The sequence below is a fragment of the Cyprinodon variegatus genome, unplaced genomic scaffold, assembly GCF_000732505.1.
Source record: "Cyprinodon variegatus isolate N-32 unplaced genomic scaffold, C_variegatus-1.0 Scaffold51, whole genome shotgun sequence".
NCBI classification, from domain to species: Eukaryota; Metazoa; Chordata; class Actinopteri; order Cyprinodontiformes; family Cyprinodontidae; genus Cyprinodon; species Cyprinodon variegatus.
In genome coordinates, this window is record NW_015150504.1 from 1,038,867 (window position 1) to 1,049,353 (window position 10,487).

Below are 10,487 nucleotides of genomic sequence, written 5' to 3' on the forward strand. Positions count from 1 at the left end.
ATGTCTGCCAGAGCTCTAGAAAATTCCCCAAGAAAATTTTGGAGGTGCCAGCCACTTGGTGCGTTTTCGTGTGTGCGTAATATTTGGACTAGCACCAAAAGCCTAATGGGGTTACTTGGGTTCCCCTTACATTTGCATATATCACCATACCAGGTTGCAATTGCTTGTTCATGGTTGATGGCGACTGGTATCACCATACCAAAGCTTGCTGCTGGACTCATGGAGCTCTGAACCTGCCTTAACGCTCTGTGGATTCCTGGAACACTGGATCTATCTGCTCCTGTTTAGATCGGAAGCCCTGGTCGGGCTACGTACTCCTGGATCTCAGAACCTTCCTGTTCTGAACTGTTTCCCTGACCTGGCTGTGATTCCTGCCTGCTCACTGGGGCTGCTGAATTGGGGACAATCTGGGGCGGCTCCGTGCTGCATCTCGTTTAGCAGTCCATTGACTGGATCCTGCATTCTTCTGAGAGGATGGACTGAACTGTTAAACCAGGTAAGTGATTCACACGGATAATCATCTTCCATCAAAATATCGTGGTCACTTACCTGTGTTTCTCCCTGTACCAGATTGCCAGTAATGGGTTGTGCCCCGCCTCCCCCTGCAGCCGCTGCGTATCCGCAGATCAACTGATGCCTGTGTTCAGTTCTTTTTCATTATGTTTTTTTTAATGAAACGTTTTGAAACGTCCCACTGTCTGTCTCGCCTGAATACTGGGTCCTACATTTTGGGTTCCTGACAGATAGTGAAAAGAAGCATACAGGTGGGTGAAATACAGAGTTAAGTGGGACAGGGATTCTGTATGGAATATAGAGGTTGAAGATGGATTAGCTACTGTACCTGGGGTCAACCTTGCAATGCAACAGGCAGTGGACAACAGAGTGGATGAATGTAATCCGGGACTTGTGGTATGGAATGTGGTGAACCTAAATAGTTTTCACAAACAGAGACAATCACTGTCTCATTTGTTAGACAAAGCTTTAGTATAAAATAAGACAGTTAAAACAGTAACTTTCATCAGCAATCCACTCGTCCTCTTTTGATCATTTTGATTTTGATTGTCATAGATTGAGATTGGAGGCATTGGGCCTCATGCAGGAAGTGCTCATACAAACAAATTTGTTCTTAAATCGTTTCTTACAAGAGATTCAAGAAAAAATGCCGCTTTCATCATTTCTAATCTTCTCTCAGGTACAAACTTTACGACTTCTCCAGACTCGAGGAATCTTGCTAGATCAGTCAGCTACTACCAAAGCCTTTTTTTTTTTACTGACTGCATTTGTTGTTAGAACCAATTGTCAATTTCATTAGGCTACATCATTATATAAAATGCAACTCTGAAATTATAAATTACGATTTTATTAGCTGATGACAGAACAGTTGGTCACTACACCTGCAACTGACATGTTATTATCCAGAGGATGCTGGTTTAGTTTGCTTTCATGGAGAGAAGGAGCAGTCAGAGATTAAGCTATTGTTGAAATAACATCTGGAACAGAAAATGGATAAAAGTTAAGCAAAGCAGTCAGACTAGCATTCATTTCACTCTATGGCATGTTATGACACTAAATTTGGATGTTTGGGTTTGAGTCTGTCTGATTTTGTCACATTATAACTTTATAATTACCTTTGTTATGTTTATGCAAGTGCGATAAAGGGATGACCGACATGGTCTGGAGATGTACAGTACAGGTGTTTATTAAAAGGAGATTTTGCAGAATGTTGTTGTGTTTGTTGATGCTGAAATCACATTAACCATTTACATGATATGTTGTTCCTCTTGCCTCCATCAGTAGTTTTCATTGATTGTTTTGAGTTTTCATTTATATTATTTCTTTAATGTTATTTTTACCTCTATAACAGCACAACCATGGCATTAACAGATCTTGGGATTTATTTCACTGCTTGGCTTTTATTGGTCCTTTTAATTGTGCTCTCAGCTCAGAGTTAGTAAAACCTTGATCTCCGAATGAGCCTTTCTTCTCGGTCTTCAATGCCCTTTCTATTAATGTACACCTTCTGACAGGTGTGTTCCCACTTATATGTACCTGTATACAGCATTACTGGGAGAATAATTATGCAGATTTACATTGCTCACTTATGTACAGGTGAAATGTATCAGGTTTACGAGGATCTTTTATTGACTAAAGTTAAGAACATTTATTGAATCTGATGTGGTGCATTCATAACGGCCTTCGGTAGGACAAAAAGATTCATGTTAAGAATATGAAAGTTTTGTTGCATGAATATTGTATGGAGCTAAATTGGGGCCATAAAGTTTATTCACAAGAAAACAAATTTGAACCTAGCTCCATACATGAGGCCCAATGTTCTGAAATTTACAAAGAAATTTTCACATAATTGTTTTGGGTTTGTTTTTTTCAAGGGGTTGTTATGCTTATTTCTGCAGCAGATTGTTGTAATTAATTAAAGAAGGATTACACGCATTAAAAGAGTCAGAAAACTGACAATATATGAGACGTGGTTTTACTGATAAAAAGAAAATAATCTGAGATTTAAGTTAAATAAAGCAGAAATTAAGAAGTGCTTTAAAAAAGGTTTTGTTTAACATGCAACTGTAAGTAGATCTGTGTTGCCAAAAATAAAACAAGCATATGGAAAAAACCACAGAGCTCTCAGAGTCCACAGATTTTACAAACACTTTGAGTAGACACAAGTGGAAAGCCTTTTCCAGACACTTACAGGGTAGTTGGCGTTTTTAAGTGAGGTCCTGTGAAGATGATATTACTAATATTATTTTTATATGAAGCAGAAAAGCTGCCTCAGCACGAGCTTCCTGAAAATAAACGAACTCTTTAAATATGTGTTTCCTTTGCATATTTCAGAGCATTCCTCTGTGTGGCTGAATCCAACAGATATTGCATTTTAAATTTTTTAGTATTGAATATTAGATGTAGCATCATTATTCCAGATTCACATCTTACTTTATTTTGCAGGATCAGTGTCCAGCCAGAAAGGAGAGGCTTTAAACATACAACCCTATCATCTAAGCTTATCATTTGGCAGCCAACCAGCTCTACCAGGAGTAGACTCATCAAACTAGCACCATGTTATTTCCCATCATAATAAGCTGCAGCTGAAAAACTGCAGCAATTAAACCTAACCCCAACCCATACTTGTAATTCTGGGTTTAAAAGCTGTCTGCTTTAAAGTTAACATGTGGGAATATTTAATTTCTTATTGTGCCAATAGGTAGTATAGATTTTATGTCCCTACAGTAAATAGCTTTAAGGTGGTTGAACAGGAAGTGACTATGAGCTCCAACTTTATGATACACTGTGGGGCTGGATAGTAATTAAATAAAACATGTTTACATCACCAGAAAGTGTAAAGAAAAAAAAAAAAACAGCTGTTAAATTAATTAGCCTCAGCTATCAAACAAACAAAAGGATCCACATTTCGAATATTTTTCCCCGCCTGTTTTTTGTGTGTAATGAAGATGTACTTGGATGGCTTTTCTATAGCATAGCAACATAAATCAGATAATGCAGTAGATACAATTCCAGTGGGAATGCCTGCTATTTTTCTTTAATTATCTCAAATATGATATATATTTAGGTGTGATTGGGTGTTGAGGACCACACATAGTCAGGGAAGGTTAAAGAGGTTTCAGCTGTGGGCTGCTTGGTGGTGCAAAGTTCAGTTCTGTTGTTTTTAGGTAAAAAAAAATTATCCTGGATTAGAATCCTCACCAAAGCCTTTTTATATGTGTGGTTTCTCTGCAGATACTCCAGCTTCCTTACAACTTTACAAAATAATAACTATTAGGTTGATTATGTGTGTGTTTGTGTTGCCCTATGTAGCCCATATTTAACATATTAACCACTGGAGATAAACATCAGCCCTCTGTGACCTTACTGGACAAGTGGAGGATGATGGATGAGGGGGTCATTTAAATATATCTGCCATTTTGTCTCAGTAGCGTAAGGAAACTAAAAATTGCGATATTGTGATACGGCACACAGTGTGTATCAACTACTGTAACCTGGCTTTTATTTTTAATATAAAATAATGAGTTTTTAATAATCCTTAGCGTGTTTAGATGTACAAAAAATGGTTTTGGGAATTTCAACATCTTAACTGTACTTCTTAAAATTAACATACTCCAATAGGCCTACAGCTGAAGGAGTTTTTTACTGACCAGAGGGAGAAAAAAAATGGATGGAGTTGGTGACATAACACTGTAGTGGGTCTAGAAGGGCCAGCTGAACTCTCAAAGACAAGGAAAGATGCTTACAAGAACAACAAAGAAGCTTTTTTTTTGGTCAGGTAATTTCATACTTCACAAAAACTGAAGTGCAGAGCTTCTGAGAAGTCCTCATAGATCTGCATAATACAACTTTCTTTTTTGTTTTTCTTATTTAAATGTTTAGGAATAAAACCAACAGGGCCGTACCGGATATTTTCAGTATGTAAAACATGCAATTTTATGTCCTCAGTAGTAACCTTAAGTATTTATTTATTTATACTTCAGACAATTTGTATCTTATGTTAAATCTTTATTAGCTGCAGTTCCATGAGCTGGACACTGAGCACATCAATAAACTAATCCTACTGGTTTCCATTTTGGAACTGAAGCACATTTAGTTTAGGTTTGATGTCAATCATAGATCCAGTTTTTGACTGCAGGGGTAAATAGAACCAAGGATTACAGTACTATGAAAATGTATTCTCTTTTTTAAAGACAGCTTTCAGTGTTTTTACTTTTTGTCATACATCATTAGACCTTTGGACTTGGGTTTAATAGCTGGGGGTGCACCCATTCACTTCTTTGATCAATGGCAGTGGGTCTTTATATCATCATGGAGGAAAATTGTCCCACTTTCCATTACAGATTTTTTTTTGTTTTATTTTTCTGCTTATGAACTGTTTTTATTTTGTTGTTGAAGGTTAAAACAAACTGTCTGTGGTCCCTTAAGTGACTGGGTTATTTTCTGACCTCCTGGACGATGCAGTCCTGGAGAAAGTTTAGTAGATCCTAAACTCCTGAAAATGTTCACCTCTATTTCATGGTCTCTTCATTTATGGATAAAGCTTTTCAGGGCGAGACACTGCAGTCCTTGCTTTGTTACTCTTCTTATAGCCTTGGATACCTGTAACCTTGTTTCTCAACTGTTCTTTAAGATTGAGTGGCTGATATCTTAATAAGTAACTCAAAATATATTTTTTTCTACTTCGTGTTGTGAGACAGGTTCTATTGGGACTGAGCTTGGTGTTCCACAAATGGTGAAAAGCATTAATTTCATCATCATCTTGTTTTTTTCTTAGAAAATCCATCATTTGAAAATTGACTTTTGCATTTACTCAGGTCCTCTCTGTCTCATATTGATATGACAAATTATTACTATTCTAACAAAAAACAAAGCTTAAAAGAGATGTCAGTTATACTGTATAAATGTTCATGTGTATATTAAAGATAGAAAGTCATGTCTTTTGCATGTGTGCTTCGTTATGCGCACAGAGTGAGTAGCTTTGAAAAATGATTCAAAACTGTAGCCTTGCAGCCTGAAAAGGTGAAAGGAGGGAAAAAATGAGGAGTTAATAACAACACTGGATTGAATATGCTGGCATTGATCCTGGGTCAGTTTTAGCATATGTAAGAGCCATTGTTAAAATGGAACATCAGGCAGGTCATTGTGTGAAAACTTACCTTGGTCTTCTTTTTGGCAGCTCCTGCAAGGCAATGCTAGTGTGAGTGAGTCACATAGTTTCTCAAAGGCGGGATGGGTTTATAAGCTCCACCAGCCTTCGACACAGGAGTTTGGAGGCCACTTTGCTTGGCGGTCTCTCACAGATGCAGACGCAGTAAGGTCTGTCAGCTGCAGCATCTTTCCTTTTTTTCCTGAACTGGGGGGGCAAAGGAACACAGTCAGCTCTTCATCATGAGGTCCTTCTACCCTTTGCTCCTCTCTTTGCTCTTGGTGTCCAGTGGATCCTCGGCTGTCATCACAGGCGTAAGTAGAAACAGAAACTTCATTCCTCGAAAGAAGTTGGAAACCCGCGATGTGAGATGTGTGCTTTTGTTTGTTTGGTTTTTTTAGTTTGATGAAGAAGAAAAGCCTTAAAATCAGAAGGAATTGAAGTCAGAATTTATTAATAAGATTAGCTTTGAAAAGAACAATTATATTTCTCTAAATTGTAGAAAGGAAATTAATAAAAAAGAATTTAAATAGGTAGAATCTTCTGTTTCAACAAATCCTCCAAATTAGATTACACCTCACCTGATGATCTAATGTTTAGAACCACTAAAATTCAACTTATGAAGAAAACATAGAATAGAACAGAATAGAATTTGTTTTCTTTAGCATTCCTTGACAAAAAACTATGACTTAGGATAAGCGAAAAAACACAAATTATATTTGAATTTATAACATGCAAAGAGAGTCAATTTATTTATATCTGAAATCAGTTGCAAATTACATTTCAAATAGAATTTCCAAACAGAGTGTGTGGTGACAGAACAGCCGTATCTGTCATCACGGCTCTCAGTCCCTGCGCTGATGAAGCCATAAAACGTAGACCAGCTTCTGTCACATCAAATCATCTCGTTCCCTTCATCTCATCAGAAGTGAGAACTGTCTGTCAGATCAAAAAAGAAGTGGATCCCAATCCTGTAATATTTTTTCTCTCTCTTTGGGACATATGAGTACATTTAACCTTATTTAATACATAGATTAACTAATATAGATTTCTCTATTAACTCCACTGCAGCTAAATGAAGTCAGTAGTAGATGATGATGCTCACAACAAATGATGGCAGTAGTACTTTTGGGAATGTTAAATTAAATACTAGTTAGTAAGTGTACTTCTGTGTGTAACTGGGCATGTGGCTGTGTGCAGGCCTGTGAGAGGGACTCTCAGTGTGGAGGAGGGATGTGCTGCGCAGTAAGTTTATGGATCCCCGGTCTGCGGATGTGCAGTCCCATGGGACGGGAAGGAGCCGACTGTCATCCTCTGAGCCACAAGGTGAGACCCCTCTGCAGCAGCCCGCTCTCACCCCATCATCCATCTGTCCCCTTACAGTCTGGGACTTTTCCAAATGTTGTATTTAAAGATAAAGTGGAGGATGTTCTTTTTCCAGGTGGATCATCAACATAAGTGGTCCTCCTAATTGTCAATTATTCTGGTGATATGTTTACGTAAGGCCGTCCTATGTGCTTGTCCCATTTTTCACTTACCAGTGGTGAGTCTGACATAGTGGAAAAATTGCTAATGTTCTTTTGGAAAGTAAGGTTGTATGAGCGATGCAAACAGCAACTTTGCACAAGGACAAATGGGCTTGTGCATGCTCTCACATGCATTAAACAGGCATTCACTTTTGGGAACAGGTAAAGGGTTGTGCATGTGCTTTTTTTTTTTTTTTCAGAGCAGAGATGGCAGATCTTTTCAAAATTCGTGAAAATCCTCCACTATACATTTAAACCCTAAACACTGGAAGAACTGGGATTATTGTAACACAATCATCAATAGTGTAAATGAACCTTGTCAACTGCATCTATAATGTCAAGTAAAGTAAGTGTTGTTTCTCAAGCTAGAGATGCGTCTTTGTCTCCCTCGTAGGTCCCTTTCTTTGGGAAGAGACTCCACCATACCTGCCCCTGCCTGCCCAACTTATCCTGTACTGTTACCGGACAGGGAAAAGCCAAATGTCTCTCACCTTACGAGTATCCAGAATATTTCCTCTGAGGATGAATACGTCTGGTATTTCCCATATGTATACCATACTTACTTTGCTTTCCTTTAAAAGCTGATTTCCACTGTTTTTCTATTACATGAATAGAGATATATTTATAACCTCGTCTTCATGTCAATTCTGCTAAATTAAAGTGTTATTCCATTAAAAGTTAATTGCTGGTCTTATTTCTGTTTTTCTTCCTTTACCATTTGATGTTTAACTTTGTTGAACATTTTAGTGGGCTTAACTTGAAAAACATGAGAAAATATTGAAAGGGTATTAATACTTTAGCAAAGTCTTATAAATGCACATGAAACAAGGTATCCTCTCAAAACCAGGAGCTCTGAAGGACTCAAACTTTTCTGCCTCTATTCATGAGCAGGAAACATGGTTTTGTTAAGAATGATGTAGCACGCTGGGCAAATATGCACCTCACTGACCAGCTGCTATACAAAGGAAAACCTTGAGTGAATTTCATTTGGTGAATAAACATCTGACCTCAAAAACAGACGGCCTCACATGAGAAATTGTTATATTGAAAATATTCACTAATGCGTAGTGTTCACAGGCATTTAATTCTCAAGGAGGAACATTGCAATTTAACTTCTTCAAAGTTTGAAGTGGTGACTCACTGAATCTAATACTATGCGGATTAAAAACGTAATTTTCTGTAGAATCAGTTGATGTGAGCTTATTCAAAATTGAACACTAGATTCGAATTTAAAAGCAAGAATATATAAAACTGTGCGGGAAAAATTAACCATGACTTAGGATATCACCACGGTCTTACACCCAACGGGGGCCAGACGATAGAGGAACTGGTAAGGTAATTCACACCCCGTAAAGATTTTCACATTTTGTCAAAATGCAAACATACAGTATCTTCAATGTGCGTCATGCAAGGATATTGGTGATGATTGTGTAATGCAAATTATACATGATCACCATGTAAACCTGTGGCCTTTTACATGTAGAACCATATTTCCCTGCTTTTAAAGCTACAAGTCTTAGGGTCACTCTCTCTGCCAAACTCCTAATTTAAAAAACAAATCTGTTAAAGCTCAACCTGCATAGATAAACGTGAATTTTAAAATCAAGCAGAACTGGTTTAAGGCACCTTGAAGCTAGCACCTTGAACTGATGAGGCTCTGGTGCACTGGGCTCCACAAAGCTTCCCTTAGAGGAGGGGAGTTAAAAAATCCTTCAACTCAAACCATCCATCTGTGGTTTAACTACCAGCATCCTTACCAGTTAACTCATCAAGCTGCAACAAGGTTAAGCTATCCGACATGTCCGGCCCACACTTACTCTGTGTGGGTGGTGTTATGGATGTTGCATGAACGGTTAAAATATCTACAGAGATACAAGCCCTCAGAAGAAAGAAACATAGTTAGAGTTTAGAACATAATGAAATTTTGCTGGACAATAAACTGGCACAGAAATTACAGTGATAAACGATAGTATTTTCATTTAGAGACCATTTTATTATTATAATGGCATTGGCATAATAATGTAAGAACACCTTTTCAAAGACCTACTAGCAACATTTCTCAAGATGTCGTCTTATCCACAGTATTAAATTTATGGGTGTAAGGGCAGTGTGAACAGCACTGCGCTTACACATGATTATGTTTTAGGTTCAGATTCATGTTTGTTGTATTGCAGGTTTTAGTTGCTACTTTTTAATAGCAAATGCGCCATACTGGGTCAAGCTGTTCCCCACAGCCATTCAGTTGAATCCAAAGTGCTCCTACAGAGGGTCTTGGCTCTAAAACCTTTTCTCTGGCTCTCTACTCCTCATTAACAGTGATCTCATGCTACACTCTGAGGTATATCATAAGACCATGTGCCCTGGAAGTACCTGACGCAGTAGTTTATTCCTCTCTACGCTAAGAAAAATGGAAATGCCAATAATAGAGTCTGCAGGTAAAACCCATGGCATCTGCACCCATGTAACACACCCCATCTGCTATTTTATGCAGAAATAAAAGCTTATGAAAGTTTCCTGCGTTTGGAATGTAGGAAGATATTTGAAATGTTTGTAGGGAAGAGAGCAGTCCCTTAAAGTCAGCCTCAAATGTTGATTGCAATATATATGGCTTACTAAAGCAAGTTTTACTTTTACAAGAAAAGTCTAGGAACTTGGCAGACTTTAAGCGCTGCAGTCAGTGCATTTCACAGCGATTACAGAATCAATAGGCTACTAATGCTTGGGAAAAGGGGGCTAATGAGGGCGTAAGATAAAAGGCAGGTGGCACATAGTGCATTGAAAAATGTGTAACAGCCTGCTGATAAGCAATCTGCTGAGAAGAGGGAATGAAAGGCTTTTGGTGTTAGACTCATAACCCTTCTTTGCAACCTTTAGATTCTGCTTCTGCAGCTCCTCTGCAGTGTCTGTCTGCTCTCTGATGGGCTTAGTCGGAGTATTGGAGAAGGAGCAGAGGACCACCGGCTGTATTGAATCTCTATTAAACCCACTTTATTACTATGCATTTCCAGCAGATATTTGCAGCAATTATACATGTTTCTAGTCAATATTTTCCTGATTATCACTGCCTAGGGGCAGAGCTAGAAGGAGATCTAGGGCAGGCTGTGGTCACTCCTACCCAATCACGGGCCATCCCAGGGATGAATTTACCTAACACTAGTATGCAGTGTTTGACACTACACATCATTGTGTAGTGTCCCATTCACACACTAATGGATACAAGTTACACTGTAACGCTGCCCTCTGCAATTGCAATTGCAACATTTTTTTTGCCCTAAGTGCCATACCGGCTCGGACGTCGC

At 38.3% G+C, this 10,487-nt stretch overlaps 1 protein-coding gene across 1 annotated transcript; it reads left to right on the top strand.

Annotated features, from left to right (window-relative positions):
- The first annotated feature begins 5,859 nt into the window (after positions 1-5,859).
- On the top strand, positions 5,860-7,708 carry prok2 (prokineticin 2). The gene is made up of 3 exons (XM_015370967.1): positions 5,860-5,976; positions 6,863-6,988; positions 7,583-7,708. Exons 1-3 carry the CDS (start codon positions 5,905-5,907, stop codon positions 7,706-7,708), a joined length of 324 nt encoding a protein of 107 aa, XP_015226453.1. The 5' UTR covers positions 5,860-5,904.
- The last annotated feature ends 2,779 nt before the right edge of the window (positions 7,709-10,487 follow it).

Excerpts from the sequence above, each read along its gene's own strand:
- prok2 (XM_015370967.1), top strand. The coding sequence starts at position 5,905 with ATGAGGTCCTTCTACCCTTTGCTCCTCTCTTTGCTCTTGGTGTCCAGT. Across the intron at positions 5,977-6,862 it reads CCTCGGCTGTCATCACAGGC|GCCTGTGAGAGGGACTCTCA; the intron begins GTAAGTAGAAAC and ends GGCTGTGTGCAG. Across the intron at positions 6,989-7,582 it reads GTCATCCTCTGAGCCACAAG|GTCCCTTTCTTTGGGAAGAG; the intron begins GTGAGACCCCTC and ends TCTCCCTCGTAG.